Below are 27,365 nucleotides of genomic sequence, written 5' to 3' on the forward strand. Positions count from 1 at the left end.
AGTCATTTGTCCAAACCCACTGTACAACACCAAGAGTGAACCCTTAGTTAAAGTATGGATTCTGGGTGACTATGATGTGTCAATGTAGGTTCATACTTGGTAAAAAATGTACCATTCTGGCAAGTGATGTTGATAAAGGGGGAAGGCTATGTATATCTTGGGGTAGGGGGTGTATGGGAAATCTCTGTACCCTTATCTTAATTTTATTGTAAACCCAAACTGCTCTCAGAAAATAAAGTCTTTAAAAAAGATAAAGAATGGAAGGAGCATTGCACATAGACTCTGAGGGGATACCTGGAGACTGGTGGTCCCTAGCCTTGATAACCAGCCCCCTTGACCACGTACACAGGGAACATAAGGACGCCTCTGGATGCAAACTGAGGGAGGAGGAGTGCCAGAGAGATACAAGGAGACTTCTCACCTGTAAACAGATTATTTAGGCCACAGATGCTAGGAAAATGCCAGGTATGGAGGAGTGCCTCAGGTAAGTTACAGAGTGTAGATTTAAGAAATAGGGCCTACTCTTACCTTTCCTCAAGGGAGGTCACAGTCAAATGAGCAAGACAGGGGTTAGTAGAACAGGCAGTCACAGGTGCCAGCTCTGAAGTCAGACTGCCCAGGTACCTCACCAGGCTCTGTCATTTGCTGGCTGTATGGGCAAATTTCTTAATTATTCAGGTCAGTGTCCTCATCAGTAAAATGGGGATAATATTACCATTGTTGTGAGATAAGGAATGTAAAATAACATGCTTATTTCTTATAATAATTCTTACTTGTCTTCCTTATTATACAGATTTCATTTTGCATTAGGAGAGGCAGTTTACCTTCCCTGCTATCAACCTTAACCTTTATCTCCTGGTGCCCAGTACTTGTGCTTCTTAGAGACGTCTTCAGAGGTCTTCCAGATAGTCAAGTGGGAGACAGGGAGAGATGTAGGAGAGAGTTATTAAATCCCCGGGCCTGGACCTTAGCTTTACAGGAGGGAGAGACAGGAAATAACATTTGTTGAGCTCCTACCATGTCCCAAGCTGTGCTAAGTAGGCCGTCTACATACATTTTCTTACTCCAGTAGGTATTTTTATCTTCTCTATTTTAATTTTAATTTACATTAAGCCTCAGTGTACAGATTACATTCAGATTACATTTTCAGCAAGTGGAAGAATCAGCATTTCAGAATTCAACCTTTTTCCTCAGGTTATAGTGAGCCTGGATTTCTAGCAGTATCGACTCATTCATTCACTATTCTTTTGACAAATACTTATTAAGGCCTTTGATAGAGGTTACTGGTTGCCCCTAAGTATCTGCTCCCTTCCTCTCCTTCCTTATTTATTGAATTCTTGTTTTTAGATGAGCACATGACTGCCAATAGTAAAAAACCCTCAACCTCCCTTGCAGAGGGAAGGCTGCCATTACAGGCATAGTTTTTTGTAGGACACTGGGAGCCTCAGGATTAGGTGATGGTGGCCATGAAGACCATCTGACTAACTCCTCTCACTTTGATTTTGTATCACCAAGCAACAACTGATTATTATGTGAAGAGAGAGAGAGAGAGAGAGAGAGAGAGGGAGAGAGAGAGAGAGAGATGTGAGAGGGTCTATGAGGTTTTACTAGAACAGCCAGCTGGCCCCCTTCTCTCATCTCAGTTGACTCTGCCAGAATTAATTTTTAAAGACAGAGTTGCTTTGGGACTTCCCTGATGGTCCAGTGGTTAAGACTCTGCACTTCCACTGCAGGGGGCACAGGTTCCACCCCCAGTCGGGGAACTATGATCCAGCAGGCCCTGCGGTGTGGCCAAAAAAATAAAACAAAACAAAACCCATAAAAACCCCAACAGAGTTGCTTTTGTTAAGAACATCTATAAATCAATATCTGTTTTAAAATTATTTATTATTAGATTAATTTAAAACACACACAAAAAACCCCTTAAAAGTCAGTTTTCTGGGCTTCCCTGGTGGTGCAGTGGTTGAGAGTCAGCCTGCCGATTCAGGGGACGTGGGTTCGTGCCCCGGTCTGGGAAGATCCCACATGCCGCGGAGCGGCTGGGCCCGTGAGCCATGGCCACTGAGCCTGCGCGTCCGGAGCCTGTGCTCCACAACGGGAGAGGCCACAACAGTGAGAGACCCGCGTACCACAAAAAGAAAAAAAAAAAAGTTAGTTTGTCCGCCAACACAAAAAACAAAAGAATCATTCCTTTAGTAAATATTTTGGTGACAGTTAATGATTTGACTACTATGAGTTTAAAATACAAAGATACCAAATAATTACACAGTGGAAAAGATGTGCTGATGACTTTGTAAGGAAGGTCCTCAAGGTGGTTTTTCACTGATCCTTACCTGGATTAGTGGGTCCCAGCCTCAACTGCATGGCTATATCTGTGCTTTTAAAAAAATCAGGATGCTCAGGCTGTGCTAATTAAATCACAATCTCTGGGGAGAGGTCCTAGAAAGCAGTATTTTTTTCCCCCACACTCCCAAGGTGATTTCAAAGTTCAGCCAAGCTTGAGAGCCACTAATCTGACTTTTTGGTCTAATGTTTAAGATCATAGAGCTATTTCAAATGGAAAGGTTTGTTTGTTTCTGTTTGTTTTTGTGGGCTTTTAAAATTACTTTTGTTTTACAGTTTTAGAGTTGCTATGAAAAATGAGAGAAAGTTCACTCATACAGGAAGCAGAAGCACAAAATATTAAAAGCTTCATATTCTTTTTTCTTTGTGGCCAGGGAAATCTAAAGACAGACCTTAATACCGACACACATCCAAGAGAGACTCAGAGATAGATACATTTAGAAAAAGAAAGAGTTTACTTGCAAAGGTGCAAGGTAGGCAGACTGAAAAACTGGTTTGCCGAATACAAGAACTTAAAGAAAAAAAACTACTACAAAAATTGCTAGAGTTACTAGTTTACATAGCCTGTTTATGGTAGACAAACAGTAACTTTCTCACATGATTATCATATAAAGGTTGTAAAATACCATTACACACAGTAAGGCAAATATTAAAACTGAGGGGAATCCAAGTAACTATTCAAGGCGTTATTATTTGGGGAATCAGAACAAGTCAGGATGATCCTGCAGTTTTTGGATTACCTAGTGTGAAGTTTGGTCATACCGGAAGCAGGCAAAGCAGCAGATTTTGCTTTAACACACCTGTCAACGCTCTAGGCTGGTTCTACCCCGAAGAGGGCACACTGTATCTGACCTTCTGCGCACGCTCCGTCCCGGCTCCAGGGGGCGGGGTGAGGGCACGCGGGGACTTGTGGGAAAGCCCAGGAAGGCGGGGCCCAGCGTGAGTCACTGCGGGCGGGAAGCCGCGGCAGTGGGGACGGTAATGGCGTATTAAGGTGAGCCGGCTTTGCGGTTATCACCGGCTGCAGCAGCGAGGAGGCTTTTGGGGTCGCCCTGCGGGAGGAGGGGGTGCGGCCGTGGGTCCCGGGTGAGGCGGCGATGGCAAGGGCGAGCGACAGGGCGCGGCGTTGGGGCGGCGCGGCGGTGTCCAGGGTAGAGGCGCACCGGGGAGCGCGTTCCGGGAGGGGCTCGGCCCGAGCAGCCCGGGCCTGGACGGTCAGCCTTGCTGTCGGTCTCTCCACCCCGGCTGCCCGGATTATTGGGCGATTTGCGGTGGTCAGGACCGCAGATCCACCCTCCCCAGGGGACCTCGGTGGGGCCCGCCCCCTTTTGGCGTGGGTGTGCAATGCTTGCCCGGATATTGGGTATGAAAGTGATACCCCAGGCACTGGAAGTTTCTGGTTGCCTGCCTGGACGCAGGTTCCGTGGGAGCAGAGGTGATAGGTGAAATGGAAAAGGTTTCTTTCCCCGCCCGCCCCCCCACCCCGTAACTCAGTGGCTTGCTGCGCTTTTATTCACATTTTTGAGTCCTTCAGCAAAACATTGTACTAGCTTTGTTTTTTAATGAGATATACGTATGTGATCAAACATGGGCACTGCCTGAAAGAAGCTTAAGTTTAGTTTACTTTCTGACGCAAGGCCGGGGGGTCAGAAGACCTATATGCGGTTGCAAACATCTGTTCCTCCTCCAAAACGAATCCCTTTTCTAACCTCTTCTATCTCTCCCATCCTAACCAACCCCCGCCCCCCTGTCCTCCCCATACACACTTAAGCTTTGAATTCCCTCCCACCTTTTTGGGGACCTTGCCCCATCACGCATCCCCTTTCCTGTATCTTCTTTTACCTTGTTCCTCAATTCCCGCCCCCCCCCCCACTCGTGGGCAATTTTAGGTTATGAAAGGCAAAATTATGCTAATCCCCATATAATCTCATTTACTCAGCTCATTTTATTTCTGTCCTTAAAAAAATCCCATTAAAACTCTTATATGACTAAATATAATGCATTTTATTTCCTCCATGTGACTTCTGTGGCCTTTGACACTGCTAACTTTCCGTCTTCTAGAACTCCTGAAAATTCTCTTCTGTGACAGTACTCCAAGTTTTCCTCCCAGCTCTCTAGATGCCACTGCCTCATTTTTACTGTGTTGGCATTTCTTCCTTGGTTTGTTCCCTAGATATGTGTTTTTCAGGCTTCCCCCAGCGCCCTCCCCCATTGTCACAGTAATTAAACATATCCAAGTCTCATGATTGTAGCTTCTACCTTTATGCTAGTGACACCCAAATTTATATTTCTAGCCCTCTGTAACTACATACTGGCTATGTCCTGATGTCCCATAAGAACTCAAATTCACCTTATCCCAAACTGAAAAAAATCTGTCTTGACACTTGCTCTGCAATCCTGAATCCTCTTTTCGTTTTAAAATTGTGATTCCTGACTCAAAGTGGTACCACTAATCTTACCAGCCTCCCAAACCAGAAATCTAAGACTTTGATTCCTTCTCTGCTCACCAACTCCTCAATCTAATGAGTCATCATGTCCCTTTTATTTTACCAGCTTAATGTTTCCCATAGCTTTCAGACTGTAGGTCAGATCTCATGGCCTGGCATTTCCTGATCTGTCCCATATTTGCCTTCTCTTCCGTCATTCTCCCTCCCAGTCCCTCATTCTCCTGGCCCACTTCTCCACATTAATCACTTGGCTGGCCCCTTTTGAAACATGGCTAAATTTCAGCACCTCTGGGGACTCTTTCCTTGAACCTGCCACCCTACTGTCTGATTTATACCTGTCCTTTGTGGTCAGCCCCATAGCATCTGCATGTACCTCTAGCACAGTGGTTCTCAACCAGGGGATATTTGAAAATGTCCGGAGACATTTTTGGTTGTTAGAGTCCAGAGGGAAGGGAGTAATACTGGCAACTAGTTAGTAGAGGCCAGGGATGCTGCCAACCATCCTACAATGCACAGGACAGCCAACCTACAACAAAGAATTATCTGGCCCAAAATGTCAGTAGTCCCAAGGTTGAGAAACCCTGGCTAGCATAATATTTTGTTACTCAGTACTTCGATTATTTTGTTTTCTCCTCCACTAGAGGAGGGACCTTGTCTTGTTTTTGCATCCCTAAATCTTGATACAGGGCCTTTCACATAGCCAAAGGTCAATAAATGTTGAAAAAAAAAAGTAAAGGAAGTAGTTAGGCTAAACTTATAAACTCTAGAGATGAGCAGCCAATCTGCTACCATAGGCTGCTTGCTAATTTTCAGTGATTTCCTCCCTGTTGCCTTTCATTCACATTGCATGGATGCCCAACCTATCTGTTTATTTTGCATTTGTTTATTCAGCAAACATTGATTGACTCATTTTAAAAATAATATACTGATATTTTCTTCTGCATCACTTTAGGTTCCTTTCCTTACATGTATCTTGGCCGTTTATGAAGAGGTAAAAATCATTAATTAGCTGGGTTTCAAAAAAAATAAACCAAATAATTCTATTTAATTCTTATCAGAGGTTGGTTGATAAAAACTGTGCAGGCCACAATGACTTCAGCAAGTAAAGCAATTGAATTACAACTACAAGTGAAACAAAATGCAGAAGAGTTACAAGACTTTATGAGGGATTTAGAAAACTGGGAAAAAGATATTAAACAAAAGGATATGGAACTTAGAAGACAGAATGGTGTTCCTGAAGAGGTAAATTTCTTAATTAAATTCCTACTTTATCATCCAGCAAAACTTTTTTTTTTTTATTTTAAAGTAAAGCACCAGCCTGGAGGGGTGGGATAGGGAGGGTGGGAGGGAGACACAAAAGGGAGGGGATATGGAAACATATGTATATGTATAACTGATTAAATTTGTTATAAAAAAAAAAAAAGAACTAGAAAGGCTCTCATAACAGGCAAATTTATACTATTCTTGCAAAAGGATATTTTAATTTTTCTTTCCATATTTTTTCAACTGAATTTCCTATTGTTTTTTGTTGGTTTTTACATATTATATGCATTCTATAAGCCTCTTCAATTTTTTTTAACAAGATGGAGTCCAAATAAGTAATAAAATAGTGTAAAATCAAAAAAATAAAAAATAAAAATAAAGTAAAGCACCACCTTTAAAATGTTTTGTGGAAATACTGATTGAAGTGATTTGCTTTCTGCCAACATTTTGAAAAATTCTACTTTTTAAAGTCTTTGTAATAATTGTATTAACTATATTAAGACATTTTAAGGCTTAGTGAATAGTTACTGAAAGGAAGACCATGTGATAATTCTTAAGGTAAATGAACAGAATCATAAAATATGTGGGTTTGTATATAATTATGTATATCATATATAATTATATATTTAGTGGTATATTAACATACAGTATTGCCGTAAAAACTTAGGTAGTACCTAGGCTCAACCAAATGGTTTTCTTAAGACAGTGCATTCAAATATGGATGGCCTTTTCCTACTGTTTGTAATGATGTGGAGGCAGTTCAGTGTGCCATTGTACTGCTGCTAAATCATTGTACCAAGGCTGAAGATCAGGCAGTTTTTGAATTTAGGATTGCAAATCCTAAAATGCAAAGTGTATAATTAAAATTTCTAGGTAATATCAATACTTTTCTTATGACTGAACAATGTTCAATATTTGTCAAAGGATGAATTAAACTTTCAGGCATAAGTTATCATTATAAATGAGTGAATTGGTATTTCTAACCACTTGAAAGTTAAATTAAAAATTACTTTTACTTGAAAATATACTTTAGTGGGAATTTTAAACATCGCTAGTTATACAGAAAAGTAAAAGAGCAGTCTTAAAATGTTGTGTTGTTTTCCCTTCCTAGAATTTACCTCCTATTCGAAATGGGAATCTTAGGAAAAAGAAGAAAGGCAAAGTTAAAGAGTCATCTAAAAAAACCAAAGACGAAAACACAAAAAATAGGATAAAATCTTATGATTATGAGGCATGGGCAAAACTTGATGTGGTAAGTTAATCTGGTTATATGCTTCTTAGTATTTGAGTAAAATTTTCTTGGAGTTAGTTAAGAGTCATGGATTAAATGAAAAATAATGTAGAGTTCTTAGGACCTGTGTCTTTCTCTTATAGACTATTTTGTGTGGAATAAAAGCTTAAATACCTAGCTGTTCAATTAACTAGATTATTTTTTCTCCTACAGTCCTCTTTCAGTGAGTAGTGGCTAAAACAGCTGGATTCTTTTCTTTTTTCCTATTTTTTCTTTTTTTCTCCTTTTGCACAATTAGTACATAGAGATCCAGTGTACTCTTCACCCAGTCTCCCCTAATGGTTACATCTTATTTAACTATAGTACAGTATCAAACCAGGAAATTGATATTGGTGCAATGTATGTATAGTTCTTTGCCATTTTATGACCTGTAGATTTGGGTAACCACCATTGCAATTAAGATACGGAAATATTGCATCACCACAAAGACCTCCCTTATACTCTCCACCTATAGTTGCGCCCACCTCCTTCCTCTTCATCATCTCTAACCCTTAAACAGCCAGAATTCTAAGATAGTAATAATATGAGAAAAGAAGGACTCTACCAACATTTTTTTTTTTTAATAGACTGAAGGACCTGTAGAATACTGGCTAAAAGAGAATGCCTTTGGGTTTAGTCTTAGGGCTAGGGCTGCGTTACAATAGAATTAGGGCTATCTTGATTTCAGGAAGGGTGGGCTTCACCCTTCTAGGCTGGTGTGGTGCATGCCTCCCATCTCCCACACATGAGACACAGTGTAGCTGGAGAATTAATTACTCTGCCTCATAACCCTCTACCCAGTATTCCAAGCAGCCACTGTCAGGCCAACCTGTGAACGGGAACCTGTTGGCCAGCCTTATTCTAGACTCTGACTCACCCTAAGGGTTGATTTAGTTAGGTTGATTTGGAATACACACTCGCTTTTAGTCTTTTTAAAAGTGTTCATTATGTAACATTTGATTCATACAAAATAGTTTGTAGAGATACGTGTTCTAAAGCATGATAATAAAGTGAATACATAAACCCACCACCTAACATAAAGAGAATTTTTTCAATCCCATTGAAGCTGCCAGTTTGCTCCTTCCCTGTTCCATCTTCTTTTCTCCTCTCTACCTTCAGAGGTAACTACTATTCTGATTTTTATGTTTATGTTTATTTTCTTTGCACTTTTTTGTTTAACATTTTTATTGAGGTATAACATTCATACAGTAAAGTCCCAAAATCTTAAATGTACAACTTCCTGAATTTTCACTCATGTACAAAACTGAGAAACTACCATCCAGATCAAGATATAGAACATTTCTAGTATCCCAGCAACCTCCCTTTTCAGTTGATTACCTCCCAAAGGTGGCCACTGTTGTGATCTCTAATATTGTAGATAGGTTTTGCCAGTTTTGAAATTTCTTACAATTGTATCGTACAGTATGCACTGTTCTCTGTTTGGCTTCTTTTGCTATTATTGTCTGAGTTTGATCTGTACTGTCAGTAGCAGTAGTTTGTTCTTTTTCATTGCTGATCAGAATTCCATTGTGTGAATATATCACAATTTGTGTATCCTTTCTCCTATTGATATACACTGAGTTGTTTTCAGCTTGGGGCTGTTAAGAATAAACCTGCTATGAACATTCTTGTACATGTCTTTCGATGGATATAGCACCTGGGATGGTATTTGCTTGGTCATAGTTTATATATGCATTTAGCATTAGAAGCTACTGCCAAATGGTTTTTCAAATTAGTTGTATTTCTCTTTTTATAAAACATTTTTTTAAATTAATTAAATTTTTAATTGAAGTATAGTTGATTTACAATTTAGTTTCAGGTGTACAGCAAAGTGATTCAGTTTTATATGTATATATACACACATACTTATCTGTACTTTTTCAGATTCTTTTCCATTATAGGTTATTACAAGATATTGAATATAGTTCCCCGTGCTATACAGTCAGTCCTTATTGTTTATGTTTTATATATACTAGTGTATATCTGTTAAACCCAAACTCCTAATTTATCCCTCCCCCACTTCCCCCTTTGGTAACCATAAACTGTTTTCTATGTCCGAGAGTCTGTTTCTGTTTTGTAAGTGAGTTCATTTGTATCACTTTTTTCTTTTTCTTTAATTTTTATTTTATATTGGAGCATAGTCGATTAACAGTGTTGTGTTAGTTTCAGGTGTACAGCAAAGTGATTCAGTTATACATATACATGTATCTATTCTTTTTCAAATTCTTTTCCCATTTAGGTTATTACAGAATATTGAGCAGAGTTCTCTGTACTGTACAGTAGGTCCTTGTTGGTTATCTGTTTTAAATATAGTAGTGTGCACATGTCAATCCCAAACTCCCAATCTATCCCTGCCCCCCGACCCTTCCCCCCGGTAACCGTAAGTTTGTTCTCTAAGTCTGTGAATCTGTTTCTGTTTTGTAAATAAATTCATTTGTATCTTTTTATTTTTTAGATTCTGCATATAAGCAATATCATATGATATTTGTCTTTCTCTGTCTGACTTACTTCACTTAGTATGATAATCTCCATATCCATCCATGTTGCTGCAAATGGCATTATTTTATTCTTTTTTGTGGCTGACTAATATTCCATTGTATATATGTACCACATCTTCTTTATCCCTTCCTCTGTCGATGGACATTTAGGTTGCTTCCATGTCTTGGCTATTGTAAATAGTGCTGCTAGGAGCATTGGGCTACATGTATGTTTTCAAATTAGAGTTTTTGTCTTTTCCAGTTATATGCCCAGGAGTGGGATTGCTGGATCATATGGTAGCTCTATTTTTAGTTTTGTAAGGAACCTCTATACTGTTCTCCATAGTGGCTGCACCAATTTACATTCCCACCAGCAGAGTGGAAGGGTTCCCTTTTCTCTTTTTTTTTTTTTTTTGCGGTACCCGGGCCTCTCACTGTCGTGGCCTCTCCCGTTGTGGAGCGCAGGCTCAGCGGCCATGGCTCATGGGCCCAGCCGCTCCACGGCATGTGGGATCTTCCCGGACCGGGGCACGAACCCGCATCCCCTGCATCGGCAGGCGGACTCTCAACCACTGCACCACCAGGGAAGCCCGAGGGTTCCCTTTTCTCCACACCCTCTCCAGCATTTATTATTTGTAGACTTTTTGATGATGGCTGCTCTGACTGGTGTGAAGTGTTACCTCATTGTAGTTTTGATTTGCATTTCTCTGATAATTAGTGATGTTGAGCATCTTTTCATGTGCCTATTGACCATCTGTATGTCTTCTTTGGAGAAATGTCTATTTAGGTCTTCTGCCCTGGTTGTATTTTTCTTTATGAAACCAAGGCTAATTGAGTCCAGAGAGAGCACACATTATTATTTAAATAGTATGTCATCTGCTTTAGTAATGTCTTGATGTAAGAGAAGTATGATTTTGGGTCTTGAATTTATTACTATTGGAAATGATACTTTCTGAACATGATTTATTCTCTGCTGAGTATTATTTTGTCTGCTTTCATTTTTTGTAACTTTACCCCCTTCTATGTAGCCTTTTCCTTTTCATAAATTGGAATCTTCTTATAATGCCCTTTCCTAAAAGGCATCATGTCAGATGATTTCTTAGAGAGTTGCTTTCTACAGTCATTTATTCATTCAACAGATATTGATTGAACTCCTGCTTTGTGTGGCCAGTGCAGTCATGGTTGTTCCATTCTAGTTCAGATCTGAGCAGCAGCTTTGGTGTTCTGCTGCTGTTAGTTTTCTACACATGTCTGTGTAACAGGGTTGGACAGATTTGGCTTTAATCTTGGTAGGCTGGTGGAATTTCTAGAATCTTCATGCTAAAACACATAGCTAAATTTCAGTCCATCTTTGAATATTCATTCAATGGAACTAAGCATAGGTCTTATTTTGTTTTTTAATTTATCAACAATTTTTTTCCTACATAAATTATTTAAAATAGTATATTGTTAAATACAGAAAGGATTTTGTTTATATAATAATTAAGTTTTTGTTTACATGAGTTTTTTTAATACATTTAAAAATTTTACTTTACTTATTTTTGGCTGCATTGGGTCTTCGTTGTTGTGTGCGGGCTTTCTCTAGTTGTGTCAAGAGGGTGTGCTACTCTTCGTTGCAGTGTGCGGGCTTCTCATTGTGGTGGCTTCTCTTGTTGCAGAGCACAGGCTCTAGAGCGCAGGCTCAGTAGTTGTGGCTCACGGGCTTAGTCGCTCCGCAGCACGTGGGATCTTTCTGGACCAGGGCTTGAACCCGTGTCCTCTGCATTGGCAGGCAGGTTCTTAACCACTGCGCCACCAGGGAAGCCCTGTTTATATGAGTTTTAATGAACTCTTTAATGGTTACTGGTTTAAAATCTCTTACTAGGGAGTTCCTGGTGGCCTAGTGATTACGATTCTGGGCTTTCACTGCCGTAGCCCCGGTTCGGTCCCTGGCTGGGGAACTGAGATCCCGTGAGCCAAGTGGTGCGGAAAAAAAAAAGAAAGAAAGAAAAATCTCTTACTAAGAATCATTCTTTTATTATATGTGCTAAAAAATGATTTAAAAAATACTGATGGGGTCCATGAAATGATTCATTACTGTGAAAGGAATGTGTGAGTCAAAAGAGATTGGGAATTGCTGGACTAGCATGTTATGTATTTTCTTTGGTAGAGTCAGCTATATTTTGGAATACATTGAGAAACAGTATATATAGTCATTGAGAGCCCTCTGGAGGAGGCAGACTGCCTGGGTTCAGATCCTCATTTGGCCACTTACTAGCTGAGTGACCCTGAGTGAGTTAACTAACTTCTATTTGTCATTTCCTTCAAGTGAAACACATGGGTAATTATGTCTACCTCATAGGTTGCTGTGAGAATCAGGAGCTAATTGTGCTCTACAAGCAGTTTTTGTTTTAAAAATAAGAGAGAAAAAAGGTTTTTAGATAAAATATTTCTCTGCTGTTGGATGCAATTACATAGATTTGGGGTTATTTGCAAACTTCTCTTATGTAAAGGAATAATACTTCACTGCTAATAGTTTGTGATTTAGGGGTGATTTTTAGACTCTATTGACTTAGCTTACTTTATGAATTCAAAGTCAGATTCTCTAAGTGGTTTGGATCTTGGTTTTCTAAGCAAGAGTACCCTTTTCTCTGGATTTAATCTTAAGAATGAGAGGTTATTTGAGTTGCTTTTGTAGGCCTTTAGGTCCTTAGATTGTAACAACTTAATGTTCTGTTGAATGTTCTTTTGGGGGGGTGTGGAATTTATCTTCTTTTTTTAATGGTCATGTAATTATGAACACTGTTTTCCTACTTTTGATTTCAGGACAGTATCCTTGATGAGCTTGACAAAGAAGAGAGTACCCATGATTCTGTGTCTCAAGAATCGGAGTCAGAAGAAGATGGGATTCATGTAGATTCACAAAAGGCTCTTGCTCTAAAAGAAAAGGTACTCTTTAGATTAGCCATTGGTTCCTTCAAGTAAGCAGGATATATAGAAACTCATGTCCATCCCAAGATTTCTACAGCATAATTTAGGGGGTGTTCAGACTTTAAGCTGTTATTGGCTATATCCCTATCAGGAGGCAGTATAGCGTAGTGGTTAGGAGTATGTGCTCTGAAACCAGATTATCTAGGTTCACATCCTGTGACAAGTTCTTTAAATTGCCTGAATGTACTCAGTTTTCTCAGCTGTAAAATAAGATTAATATTACTAAACCTCAATGGGTGGTTGTGTTATTAAATGAATTATTATATGTAAAGTGCTTGGAGCATACAGAGAGTTATTCCAGGGCTTTAAGTAGTAGACTGAAGTACTAATCAAATCAGCGTGTGATTCTTGACATGGACATTATATCCCACTCCTCCATGTCACAGACCATCTTTGGTTGCTTTTTGGAACGTTCAACATCTCCCTGAGGAATGCCTCATTATTGTAAAACTGGCTATATTGCTTTTCAAAGAGGTGGCACTCTTTCAGATTAAAATTTATCTTTATGCCTTTCTTTTGTTACATTTCTGTGGGTTCTTATTGTCAATAAAAAGTATATAATGCTAGGTATTTTACTCATTTTTCTGCCAGGGCTCTTGGATTGTGACCAAACTATGACTATATAGTGAATTTTAGCTCTTGTAAAAAGACCACATTGCTTAATTCCCTTGCCTTTCCTGTGAGCCTTGATCACATGGCTATTGAGATAGGAAGAGATGGATAATAATGAAAGAAAATGGCTCTGGAATTCTGTGCCAGTATATATCTGACTTGTATGCTTCTTCAGGGCAATAAATACTTCAAACAAGGAAAATATGATGAAGCGATTGAATGCTACACCAAAGGCATGGGTGCTGATCCATATAATCCTGTGTTGCCAACAAACAGAGCATCAGCATACTTTAGACTGAAAAAGTAAGGAGTTTCCATAATGTGTGTGAATATTTTATGTGTATATGGAGACTTTAAAAAATATATATTTCGTGATAAAATGTGTGGGAATGCTTGGAAAAGTTTTACATTTCAACTGTAAATTTTTATAACTCACTCTCTTTTATTGAGTTCTTTTACTTAAGCCATTTTAAACATTTAGGTGCTCAAACCATGCTCCTGTTGCTCACTTTACTGAGGCGTTCCTCCTCTAAAAGTTGAGTAATGATGCTCTTTACCTAATTCACAGACGAAAAAAAAGTTAGCTGGGTAAAAATTTTTCATAAATTAATTTTGCTCCATTATTTTGAAAAATTATTTATCCACTATTTAACACAGAGAACTATTATTATGGTAAACTTAAAATATGTTTCAACATTTGTGTAAGTCATACCCTTTAAATAAATACTTAATGTTGAAGAACATAAATGTGTATGGTCTTAATCCTAAGCAGGGAACTGACCTATCATAAGAAATTTAAAAAAGACAAATACCATCAAGGAGGACATTCTTACTGTTTCAATTATTTGGAAATACGAACTATATTGGTGTCTGAGTTTTTACTGTTTTAAATAGCATATTTTTAGATCTTTGAAACTTGTGCTATTCATATCCTGACAAATTAGGGGAATATTTACATTTTATAATATTTGATATCTACACTATGTAAGTGATGAAGAATAATTTTAAATAAACCTGCATGAGCCTGCCACCCAGCTTAAGAACCAGAACATTATTTTTGAAGCTACCTTTGATATTCTTTTCCATATCCTGACCCTTGTCCCTCCCAGTAAACCACTATCTTGAGTTGTATATCATTCTTTTGATTAAAAAAAAAAAGTTCATTATATATGTATGTATCTTTAAATAATATATTGTATAACATTGTTTATTTTTGAGCTTTAAAAGTATTTCATACTGGATGTAGTCTTCTGTGGCTTGTCTATTTCTTTGAATAGTATCTTTCTAAGATTTGTTTGTATTTTGCATATAGCTGTAGATCTCTCGTTTTCACTGTTATATGCAGTTCCTTTTTAGTAATATACCATTATGCATCTGTTCTCCGGTTGCTGGATTGTTGGTTTGTTCCTTTCTTCCTCTCTTTCCTTTTCTTCTCCCCGCTTTCTTTCCCTGCCTTCCACCCTCCTTCCCTTTCTTATTTAACAACAGTGATACTGTGAACACTCTTGTACCTGTTTCTTGGTGCTGGGTGCACAGGTTCAACTTTAAATGGTGGTAACCAGTTGCTACAAGGGTAGTTGTAACATTCCCGTTAGCAGTGTATAAGAGTGAATGTTCTGTATCTTTACCAACACGGGTATAATTGGGCTTCTGAATTGTTTTCCGTCTAGGGGGTGTAAAATGGTAACTCACTGTGGCCTTAACTTGCATTTCCCCAATTTCTAATGAGGTTGAGCATCTTGTTATATGTTTATTCACCACTTTTTTTTTTTTTTCTGTGAAATGTCTGTTTTATCTTTTGACCATTTTTCTGTTAGACTGTTTTGCTGTTGATTTTTAAGAGTTCTTTATTCTAGATACTAATTCTTTAGTGTTTATTTATAATAATTATCTTCTCTCAATTTGTAGTTGGTCTTCCTTTTTTTATGGAGTCTTGGTGAGCAGAAATTTTTAATTTTATTTTTAAAAAATATATTTTATTATTATTTTTTTGACCCCACCATGTGGCATGTGGGATCTTAGTTCCCCAACTAGGGATTGAACCTGTGCCCCCTGCATTGGGAGCTCAGAGTATCAACCACGGACTGCCAGGGAAGTCCCAGAAATTTTTAATTTTAATGTGTTTCATTTATTGATTTTTGTAAAATGTTGGCACTTTGAAAAATATGATTTGTTAAAGTAGTTTCCTTCCCTGAGTTCGTAACAGTCTCCTGTATTTACTTCTAAAAGTTTTACTTTTCATGCTTAAGTCATGTTATATAGGCTGAAGGTAGAATTCCAATTTCATATCTTTTCACATGAATATCCCAGTTGTTTCAGACCTATTTGTTGAATATCCATGCTTTCCCCATGGATCTGCAATTCCACTGTTGTCATATGTCAAGTTTGCACGGATCTCTTTTTCATCTCTCTATTCTTTACATTGATCTATTTCCCGTTACTGTAACCATTCCACACTGTCTTTAATTATTATAGCATTATAATTATAATAAGTCTTGGTATTTGGTATAGGGCATTCTCCTACCTTATTACTGTTTAGGAATGTTGGGTATTTTTGAACTTTTACTTATCAGTATAAATTTTAGAATCATCTTGTCAAATTCCTTGAAAAATTTTGATTACATTTGCATGGGATTTATAGATCAGTTTGGAGAGAATTATATTGTTGTGTTTTTGTGTCATTATAGATGAATGTGAAATTGCTCTACTTCTTTGATGTCTTTGAAGACAGTCTTGTAATTTTCTGCAGATGGATCTTGTACATCTTTTGTTAGATTTATCAGTTTTTTGTTGCTGATCTCTAGTAGAGTAGCCACCTTGCTAAACTTTCATTATTCCTAACAATGTCTCCAGATTGTTTTGAGTTTTCTTGGTAGACCATCATATCATCTAAGAATGTCAGTTTTGTTCCTTCCTTCCCAGTTCTTTTGGCTGTTATTTCTTTGTTACGGAACTACATTGGCCAGGACCTCTAGCACAGTACTGAGAAAAAGCAGTGATAGTGGGCATTTTTGTTCTTTGCTTTAAAGGGAGTACTGCTCACATCTCACCATCAGGAATTATTGATTTTAGTGGGCTTCACTAAAAGGAGATGGGAAACATGCCTTCAATTGGGAAGTAAATTCCCTTTTCAGAGATTTCAGAAACAAATTTTTTGAAGTTTTGGTTTAACAGATGATTTTTATTAACTTTATTTTTTTAAATTGTAGATTTGCTGTTGCTGAGTCTGATTGTAATTTAGCAATTGCCTTGAATAGAAGTTATACAAAGGCTTATGCAAGACGAGGTGCTGCTCGATTTGCTTTGCAAAAATTAGAGGATGCCAAAAAAGGTATTAATATTTTCCAAGTCATCCTTATCTACAAAATTATTTAAAATTTTAATTTAACTGATGATATACGAAGAATAATAGAGAATCACAGTTACTACCTTCAGAGATCTGTCTATTATTGAATAAAACTCATTTTTGCAATTTAAAACGTGTCTTGATATTTTGGGAAAAGAGCATGTTATTTGCCACCAATTAGACTTTGGTTCAGATTCTCATTTGACCATGAGCTGTGTGACCAGGTTATGTATCTTCTCTGATTTTCAATTTCTCATCTGTAAAATAGGGATTAAATCATCTTGTTGGCTATTGTGAGGCTAGAGGTAATGCATGTAAAGCCTTAACACATTTTTATTTATTTGTAAACTCTAAGCCTTCCATTATTCCATAAAATAGGTTTGCATAGTACAAATCACAAAATCTGAATGAAGCTGATGTCTGAAAGATTGTGCTCCTTCTTGGTTTTATGAAGTATAACTTACGATAGCAAGTATTCTTCCCAGGGCTGGTAGAAGAAGGTGATCTGTCACAAGGATTCTGTCAGGGTTTTGTTTGTCCTGGGGGAATGGAGGAAGTCTAGTGGCATAATGTTAGTGTTTCTTAGTTCCTCTTAATTTTGCTATAGGATAGTTACCTATTTGTCACATGTAAGCAAATGATTATTGTCCTGTACAGGTTTTTTAATCTCATATGTCTTTCAAATATTCTTTATCTTCTGTTTTACTCAGATTATGAAAAAGTATTAGAACTGGAACCCAATAACTTTGAAGCTACAAATGAACTCAGGAAAATTAATCAGGTAAACTGTGGTTATTTAAATTAAGTACATTACTTATTACTTTTATTTGATAAAGTAAAGGTTTTTGCATAGACTTTGTACTATATAACATAGACATTTTTATACTTTTAATTCTTTGGACTGTAGAGTTTTTTAATAAACAAATTTGTAAGCTAGAGATGGTATAATGGTATTTAAAGATTCTTAATTAGTTATTATCTTAAAAAGTTGTCTGAGATATTTAAAACTACTGCTGCTTCACTTTTTCTTAGATGTCAGAATCATTTTTCTTTATCTCACTGATTTTTCTTATTTGGCTTGTCCTTTGATTTTTGTACTTTTGCATATTTCTTTGATTTTGTATAGTTTTAAAGTTGCTCCATCTTTATGGTCTATATAGCAAAAATAATACTAATTTTTTAACAGTAAGAAAATAGATACTTAAATGTAAAATTTGCTGTCAAATGATACTGAACAGTTACATATTCCTTTTCCTTTGCTGTTGAATCAGTTATAATTATTTTGCCAACTGTTGAAACTTTGATAAAAAAGTGACAACGATTGGGGAAAGTCTGCCTTTAAATATTGCCATTACTTATTGCACATAAAATCTGTTGGTAGATATATCAACTTGATTATAATTGTGAACTGTATTGTATATTTTTGTGTTTTGTCCTAGGTCAAGTAATGACTATGAATATTAAATTTGAGAAATCTGGTGATGTGGTCTCAATTACTTTCTTTATTTTTGAAAATTGTTTCTAGAACAGTGTAGAAATTCAATAAATATTTGTTGAATAAATAAATGAACAACTATCTTTAGTGACTGTTACTTATTTTAATTGGAGTAAGATGCACATTAAATTTCTTTGCTTTTTATTTTAGTAAGTAGAAAGATTTTGAATTGGTGTAAATATTATTTTAATTATTTGAAATGTGGCAGGAATTCTAATATATTTGAATAATTTATTGTTTTAAAGTCAAATATGTATGCGTCTTCCATTACTTGTTTTATTTTAGCTGACTGCTATGTCTCCTAGGCTTTAACTTCCAAAGAAAACTCATATCCAGAGGAAGCTGATACAATGATTAAGTCAGCTGAAGGAGAGAAAAAACAAATTGAAGAGCAACAGAATAAACAGCAGGCCATTTCAGAGAAAGATCGGGTAATCCAGGATTCCAACAAATATGTTTCTCTGAGCTTACTCTTAGCTTTTTGTGTATCAGTTAAGTTTCTGTCTTTCCTAATATTATATTAAAATTCTTCAGTAGAAACTGAAACTTAAATATACTAAAACTTCTGGGGCCTACTAATTAAAACTTTGAGTAATTGATGACTTAATACATAATTTTAAAAAAGTATTTAAGTTTAGGAAACATTATTTTGGAGCATTTTAACATATATTTACATATTGTGGTTATAAATTTAACATACAAATAAATTATAATTCATTCTTACTTATTTTTCATTAACTCCCACAACTATTTCTGATCAAAATTTCTTTAGAAATCCTGAGTTGAGATTTAATTTAACATATAGCCTTTCATGGACCCACAAAAGATTCCTAATAAATACTTATGGAATGATTATTGATTGTGATATATCTGATTCTGATTATAAATAAATGTTATAGTGAAATCTGGTATACACATTCCAATACAGTTTTAATTTATTCTATATTCAGGCATATTAATGTTACTGAAGAGTGAGCTGTACAGTCTGGTACTCTGTTCTTTCACAAAAATTATTAGAGTTTTGAAATTCTTCTGTACAGATTCGGTTTTTTTTGGCTGTGCCTTGTGGCTTGTGGGATCTTAGTTCCCTCACCAGGGTTTAAACCAGGGCCCTCAGCAGTGAGAGCATGGAGTCCTAACCACTGGACCTCCAGGGAATTCCCTGTACAAATTCTAATATAACTAAAGAGTATAATATTCAGGCCTATATTTATTTATTTATTTATAAAATTCTATTTATTTATTTACTTTTTGGCTATGTTGGGTCTTTGTTGCTGCGCGCGGGCTTCCTCTAGTTGCCGTGAGCAGCAGCTACTCTGTGTTGCGGTGCGTGGGCTTCTCATTGTGGTGGCTTCTCTTGTTGCGGAGCACGGGCTCTAGGCACACGGGCTTCGGTATTTGTGGCGCACAGGCTTCAGTAGTTGTGGCTCACGGGCTCTAGAATGCAGGCTCAGTAATTGTGGCACCTGGGCTTAGTTGCTCTACGTCACGTGGGATCTTCCCAGACCAGGGCTCGAACCCGTGTCCCCTGCATTGGCAGGTGGATTCTTAACCACTGTGCCACCAGGGAAGCCCCTGAGCCTATATTTATTAAAATGTGTTTTTAATTTAAGCTTTGTCCAATCTTTAATTAATAAAATAATGGTTAATGCCGCAAGGTAATATAGTAGCATACTTTTTTTTTTAGTACTGAAAAGAGATTAACACCATTATAAAAGCAATCCAAACTAACAGATTCTAAAACATGTATCATGGATTTTTAGCAATTAAAATATAGTTTAATTACTGATATAATAATGATGGGTATACTTGAAGTGTTGCTAAAGATTTGAATTCAACTAATTTTTTTTTTTGCATTTTCTTTTTTTATTCTTCTCCATACTTCTTTCCAAAATGATAGGGGAATGCATTTTTCAAAGAGGGGAAATATGAAAGAGCAATTGAATGCTATACTCGAGGGATAGCAGCAGATGGTGCTAATGCCCTTCTTCCAGCTAACAGAGCAATGGCCTATCTGAAGATTCAGAAGTAAGTATTGGTTACTTTTAATTCTTTTCAAGATGAAAAATGAAATTTACCATAAATTGGCATATTAGCTAAATAATAAATTTAAATTTAATTCATTTACTCCTAAGCATTAAAGTTAGAGAGAGAGAGAGTGTGTGTGTGTGTCATAATACATATTCAGTAAAAGTTAGCTCTAAAATATTATTCCAGTTTTAATGCTCTGGCATTTCACAATTTAACACTTCTTTAATTTCTTTATGTTATTCTGAATTAGTAATTTGAAAGTTATTTTTAACCTCAGAACCCTTTGGGCAGAATCTTATCTGGAAGTGTATACATATATAACAAAAGGGAATTGCTGTCATTGAAACTGCTGATTGGTTACATATACAACTAAAACTTGGTCCTGTGATACTAACCACATATTCCTGGATGCACTCAAGGGCTCCATGTTGGACAGTCAGCAGGATAATATCTGATGACAGAAACTATGTCTTTGAATCTGTTGTAATAATACTTTACCCACTAGTTACAGAATTAAAAATTCCTATAGGGCTTCCCTGGTGGCGCAGTGGTTGAGAATCTGCCTGCTAATGCAGGGGACACGGGTTCGAGCCCTGGTCTGGGAGGATCCCACATGCCGCGGAACAACTGGGCCTGTGAGCCACAGCTACTGAGCCTGCGCATCTGGAGCCTGTGCTCCAGCAACAAAAGAGGCCTCGATAGTGAGAGGCCCGCGCACCGCGATGAAGAGTGACCCCCCGCTTGCCACAACTAGAGAAAGCCCTCGCACAGAAGTGAAGAACCAACATAGCCAAAAAAATAAATAAATAAACAAATGTGGGTTTAAAAAAAAAAAAAAACTGGAAATAACAACAGTCCTTTATAAAAAAAAAATTCCTATAAATATTATAGGTAAGGATTCTAAACTTTTTTGGTGCCATAGACCGCTTTGGCTGCATGGTGCACCTTTCGCAAGATAATATTTTTAACTGAGTAATTATACATTTAGGATTACAAAGGAAATCAACTATGTTGAAATAGAGTTTTAAAAATATTAAAATTTGTGATACATTGGTATACATACTTTTAAAAATTAACATAGTACAAAATGAGAAACTATGTTTAAAATACAGGCAAGTTAAAAATAAATAAAAATACAGGCAAGTTAAAGTTAAAATATTTTTTAAAGATGTATTATTGTGAAAGTTTGAATAAAGCCACTAGAATTTGTGGGTGTTCTTTGACACATCTTCCACATATTGATCAACCAGTATGTCTAGAGAATGCCCAGAAAGCAGCACAGATGATTACATTATACCAGTGTGATAACATATGGCTTCATTCTTTGGCATCTGAGTGACTGCTAGGGACAGAGTTGCCTGGTAGTTGGCCAGCTGTGTTGTAGAGCATTTATAAACGGGCACTATGATCACATGCAAACAAACAGCAGGTTAAACTACCACTGTATTCCTGAAATAGTTGTGGTATCTCAAAGATGTCTGTACCAAATGTAATGTGATATGAAAATAACTGATTTTTATTGGTGACAAAGTCATAGGTACTGTTTTTAGTACTGTGGTTTGTTATCTACAGTTGTAATCAAAAGGAAAGCTGCATTTCATTTAAAAGTTAATGAAAATAAGGGTACAGTATTTTTCCCATCCAAGTTTTCAGATCTCTCACAGGATCTCAGGATAGGAACCTCTATCATATAAGAAAATTTTGATTGTATATTTAACCTCATTGAAACTAATAGACACATTAGAAGTGTATTATTTAATTAAAAAAAATTTTTTTTTGAATTTTTATTTTTTTATTAGTTTCTGCTTGATAACAAAGTGAATCAGATATACATATACATCTGTACCCATATCCCTTCCCTCTTGCGTCTTCCTCCCTCCCACCTTCCCTATCCCACCCCTCCAGGCGGTCACAAAGCACCGAGCTGATCTCCCTGTGCTATGCGGCTGCTTCCCACTAGCTATCTACCTTACGTTTGGTAGTGTATATATGTCCATGCCTCTCTCTCACTTTGTCACAGCTTACCCTTCCCCCTCCCCATATCCTCAAGTCCATTCTCAAGTAGGTCTGTGTCTTTATTCCTGTTTTACCCCTAGGTTCTTCATGACATTTTTTTTTTCTTAAATTCCATATGTATGTGTTAGCATACGGTATTTGTCTTTCTCTTTCTGACTTACTTCACTCTGTATGACAGACTCTAGGTCTATCCACCTCATTACAAATAGCTCAATTTCATTTCTTTTTATGGCTGAGTAATATTCCATTGTATATATGTGCCACATTTTCTTTATCCATTCATCTGATGATGGACGCTTAGGTTGTTTCCATCTCTGGGCTATTGTAAATAGAGCTACAATGAACATTTTGGTACATGAGTCTTTTTGAATTATGGTTTTCTCAGGGTATATGCCCAGTAGTGGGATTGCTGGGTCATATGGTAGTTCTGTTTGTAGTTTTTTAAGGAACCTCCATACTGTTCTCCATAGTGGCTGTACCAATTCACATTCCCACCAGCAGTGCAAGAGTGTTCCCTTTTCTCCACACCCTCTCCAGCATTTATTGTTTCTAGATTTTTTGATGATGGCCATTCTGACTGGTGTGAGATGATATCTCATTGTAGTTTTGATTTGCATTTCTCTAATGATTAATGATATTGAGCATTCTTTCACGTGTTTGTTGGCAATCTGTATATCTTCTTTGGAGAAATGTCTATTTAGGTCTTCTGCCCATTTTTGGATTGGGTTGTTTGTTTTTTTGTTATTGAGCTGCATGAGCTGCTTGTAAATTTTGGAGATTAATCCTTTGTCAGTTGCTTCATTTGCAAATATTTTCTCCCATTCTGATGGTTGTCTTTTGGTCTTGTTTATGGTTTCCTTTGCTGTGCAAAAGCTTTGAAGTTTCATTAGGTCCCATTTGTTTATTTTTGTTTTTATTTCCATTTCTCTAGGACGTGGGTCAAAAAGGATCTTGCTGTGATCTACGTCATAGAGTGTTCTGCCTATGTTTTCCTCTAAGAGTTTGATAGTTTCTGGCCTTACATTTAGGTCTTTAATCCATTTTGAGCTTATTTTTGTGTATGGTGTTAGGGAATGATCTAATCTCATACTTTTACATGTCCGTGTCCAGTTTTCCCAGCACCACTTATTTAAGGGGCTGTCCTTTCTCTACTGTACATTCCTGCCTCCTTTATCAAAGATAAGGTGACCATATGTGCGTGGGTTTATCTCTGGGCTTTCTATTCTGTTCCATTGATCTATCTTTCTGTTTTTGTGCCAGTACCATACTGTCTTGATTACTGTAGCTTTGTAGTATAGTCTGAAGTCAGGGAGCCTGATTCCTCCAGCTCCGTTTTTCTTTCTCAAGATTGCTTTGGCTATTCGGGGTCTTTTGTTTTTCCAAACAAATTTTGAAATATTTTGTTCTAGTTCTGTGAACAATGCCAGTGGTAGTTTGATAGGGATTGCACTGAATTTGTAGATTGCTTTGGGTAGTAGAGTCATTTTCACAATATTGATTCTTCCAATCCAGGAACATGGTATATCTCTCCATCTATTTGTATCATCTTTAATTTCTTTCATCAGTGTCTTATAATTTTCTGCATACAGGTCTTTTGTCTCCTTAGGTAGGTTTATTCCTAGATATTTTATTCTTTTTGTTGCAGTGGTAAATGGGAGTGTTTTCTTGATTTCACTTTCAGATTTTTCATCATTAGTGTACAGGAATGCCAGAGATTTCTGTGCATTAATTTTGTATCCTGCTACTTTACCAAATTCATTGATTAGCTCTAATAGTTTTCTGGTAGTATCTTTAGGGTTCTCTATGTATAGTATCATGTCATCTGCAAACAGTGACAGCTTTACTTCTTCTTTTCCAATTTGGATTCCTTTTATTTCCTTTTCTTCTCTGATTGCTGTGGCTAAAACTTCCAAAACTATGTTGAATAAGAGTGGTGAGAGTGGGCAGCCTTGTCTTGTTCCTGATCTTAGTGGAAATGGTTTCAGTTTTTCACCATTGAGGACGATGTTGGCTGTGGGTTTGTCATATATGGCCTTTATTATGTTGAGGAAAGTTCCCTCTATGCCTACTTTCTGCAGGGTTTTTATCATAAATGGGTGTTGAATTTTGTCGAAAGCTTTCTCTGCATCTATTGAGATGATCATATGGTTTTTCTCCTTCAGTTTGTTAATATGGTATATCACGTTGATTGATTTGCGTATATTGAAGAATCCTTGCATTCCTGGAATAAACCCCACTTGATCATGGTGTATGATCCTTTTAATGTGCTGTTGGATTCTGTTTGCTAGTATTTTGTTGAGGATTTTTGCATCTCTGTTCATCAGTGATATTGGCCTGTAGTTTTCTTTCTTTGAGACATCTTTGTCTGGTTTTGTCTGGAAGAATTTGAGAAGGATAGGTGTTAGCTCTTCTCTAAATGTTTGATAGAATTCGCCTGTGAAGTCATCTGGTCCTGGGCTTTTGTTTGTTGGAAGATTTTTAATCACAGTCTCAATTTCAGTGCTTGTTTTTGGTCTGTTTATATTTTCTATTTCTTCCTGGTTCAATCTTGGAAGGTTGTGCCTTTCTAAGAATTTGTTCATTTCTTCCAGGTTGTCCATTTTATTCACATATAGTTGCTTGTAGTAATCTCTCATGATCCTTTGTATTTCTGCAGTGTCAGTTGTTACTTCTCCTTTTTCATTTCTAATTCTATTGATTTGAGTCTTCTCCCTTTTTTTCTTGATGAGTCTGGCTAATGGTTTATCAATTTTATTTATCTTTTCAAAGAACCAGCGTTTAGTTTTATTGATGTTTGCTATTGTTTCCTTCATTTCTTTTTCATTTATTTCTGATCTGATCTTTACGATTTCTTTCCTCTTGTTAACTTTGGGGTTTTTTTGTTCTTCTTTCTTTAATTGCTTTCGGTGTAAGATTAGGTTGTTTATTTGAGATGTTTCTTGTTTCTTGAGGTAGGATTGTATTGCTATAAACTTCCCTCTTAGAACTGCTTTTGCTGCATCCCATTGGTTTTGGGTCGTCGTGTTTTCATTGTCATTTGTTTCTAGGTATTTTTTGATTTCCTCGTTGATTTCTTCAGTGATCTCTTGGTTGTTAAGTAGTGTATTGTTTAGCGTCCATATGCTTGTATTTTTTACAGATTTTTTCCTGTAATTGATGTGTAGTCTCATAGTGTTGTGGTTGGAAAACATACTTGATGGGATTTCAGTTTTCTTAAATTTATCAGGAGTTGATTTGTGACCCAAGATATGATCTGTCCTGGAGAATGTTCCATGATCACTTGAGAAGAAAGTGTATTCTGTTGTTTTTGGATGAAATGTCCTATAAATATCAATTAATCCCATCTTGTTTAATGTATCATTTAAAGCTTGTGTTTCCTTGTTTATTTTCATTTTGGATGATCTGTCCATTGGTGAAAGTGGGGTGTTAAAGTCCCCTACTATGATTGTGTTACTGTCGATTTCCCCTTTTATGGCTGTTAGCATTTGCCTTATGTATTGAGGTGCTCCTATGTTCGGTGCATAAATACTTACAATTGTTATATCTTCTTCTTGTATTGATCCCTTGATCATTATGTAGTGTCCTTCTTTGTCTCTTGTAATAGTCTTTATTTTAAAGTCTATTTTGTCCGATATGAGAATTGCTACTCCAGCTTTCTTCTGATTTCCATTTGCATGGAATATCTTTTTTCCATCCCCTCACTTTCACTCTGTATGTGTCCCTAGTTCTGAAGTGGGTCTCTTGTAGACAGCATATATATGGGTTTTGTTTTTGTATCCATTCAGCCAGTCTGTGTCTTTTGGTTGGGGCATTTAATCCATTTACATTTAAGGTAATTATCAATATGTATGTCCCTATGACCATTTTCTTAATTGTTTTGGGTTTGTTATTGTAGGTCTTTTCCTTCTCTTGTGTTTCTTGCCTAGAGAAGTTCCTTTAGCATTTGTTGTAAAGCTGGTTTGGTGGTGCTGAATTCTCTTAGCTTTGGCTTGTCTGTAAAGCTTTTGATTTCTCTATCGAAGCTGAATGAGATCCTTGCTGGGTAGAGTAATCTTGGTTGTAGGTTTTTCCCTTTCGTCACTTTAAATATGTCCTGCCACTCCATTGTGGCTTGCAGAGTTTCTGCTGAAAGATAAGCTGTTAACCTTATGGGGATTCTCTTATATGTTATTTGTTGTCTTTCCCTTGCTGCTTTTAATATTTTTTCTTTGTATTTAATTTTTGATACAGTGATTAATATGTGTCCTGGCGTGTTTCTCCTTGGATTTATCCCGTATGGGACTCACTGCGCTTCCTGGCCTTGACTATTTCCTTCCCCATGTTAGGGAAGTTTTCAACTCTAATCTCTTCAAATATTTTCTCAGTCCCTCTCTTTTTCTCTTTTTCTTCTGGGACCCCTATAATTTGAATGTTGGTGCATTTAATGTTGTCCCAGAGGTCTCTGAGACTGTCATCCATTCTTTTCATTCATTTTTCTTTATTCTGCTCTGCAGTAGTTATTTCCACTATTTTATCTTACAGGTCACTTATCCATTCTTCTGCCTCAGTTTTTCTGCTGTTGATTCCTTTTAGAGAATTTTTAATTTCATTTATTGTGTTGTTCATCATTGTTTGTTTACCCTTTAGTTCTTCTAGGTCCTTGTTAAATGTTTCTTGTATTTTCTCCATTCTATTTCCAAGATTTTGGATCATCTTTACTATCATTACTCTGAATTCTTTTTCAGGTAGACTGCCTATTTCCTCTTCAGTTGTTTGGTCTGTTGGGTTTTTATCTTGCTCTTTCATCTGCTGGTGTGTTTCTCCATCTTCTCGTTTTGCTTAACTTACTGTGTTTGGGGTCTCCTTTTCGCAGACTGCAGGTTTGTAGTTCCTATTGTTTTTGGTGTCTTCCCGAAGTGGCTAACATTGGTTCAGTGGGTTGTGTAGGGTTCCTGGTGGAGGGGACTGGTGCCTGTGTTCTGGTGGATGAGGCTGGATCTTGTCTTTCTGGTTGGCAGGTCCGTGTCCGGTGGTGTGTTTTGGGGTGTTTGTGACCTTATTATGATTTTAGGCAGCCTCTCTGCTAATGGGTGGGGTTGTATTCCTATCTTGCTAG

The 27,365-nt window shown here is 37.0% G+C and overlaps 1 protein-coding gene across 2 annotated transcripts in view; it reads left to right on the top strand.

The window, feature by feature from the left end:
• Positions 1-3,257: 3,257 nt before the first annotated feature.
• Positions 3,258-27,365, top strand: part of RPAP3 (RNA polymerase II associated protein 3) — a 42,423-nt gene continuing 18,315 nt past the window's right edge. Inside the window, exons 1-9 of one of the 2 annotated variants that reach the window (XM_081248033.1) lie at positions 3,258-3,337; positions 5,743-6,032; positions 7,165-7,305; positions 12,606-12,728; positions 13,558-13,685; positions 16,592-16,713; positions 17,439-17,509; positions 18,529-18,654; positions 20,124-20,251. In XM_081248033.1, the coding sequence (XP_081104159.1) occupies positions 5,880-6,032; positions 7,165-7,305; positions 12,606-12,728; positions 13,558-13,685; positions 16,592-16,713; positions 17,439-17,509; positions 18,529-18,654; positions 20,124-20,251 (992 nt within the window). In that variant the 5' untranslated portion in view covers positions 3,258-3,337; positions 5,743-5,879. The remainder of the gene's footprint in view (positions 3,338-5,742; positions 6,033-7,164; positions 7,306-12,605; positions 12,729-13,557; positions 13,686-16,591; positions 16,714-17,438; positions 17,510-18,528; positions 18,655-20,123; positions 20,252-27,365) is intronic. The other variant, XM_081248034.1, reaches the window with a different exon arrangement.

Source organism: Mesoplodon bidens (assembly GCF_964165515.1).
Source record: "Mesoplodon bidens genome assembly, chromosome: 11".
NCBI classification, from domain to species: Eukaryota; Metazoa; Chordata; class Mammalia; order Artiodactyla; family Ziphiidae; genus Mesoplodon; species Mesoplodon bidens.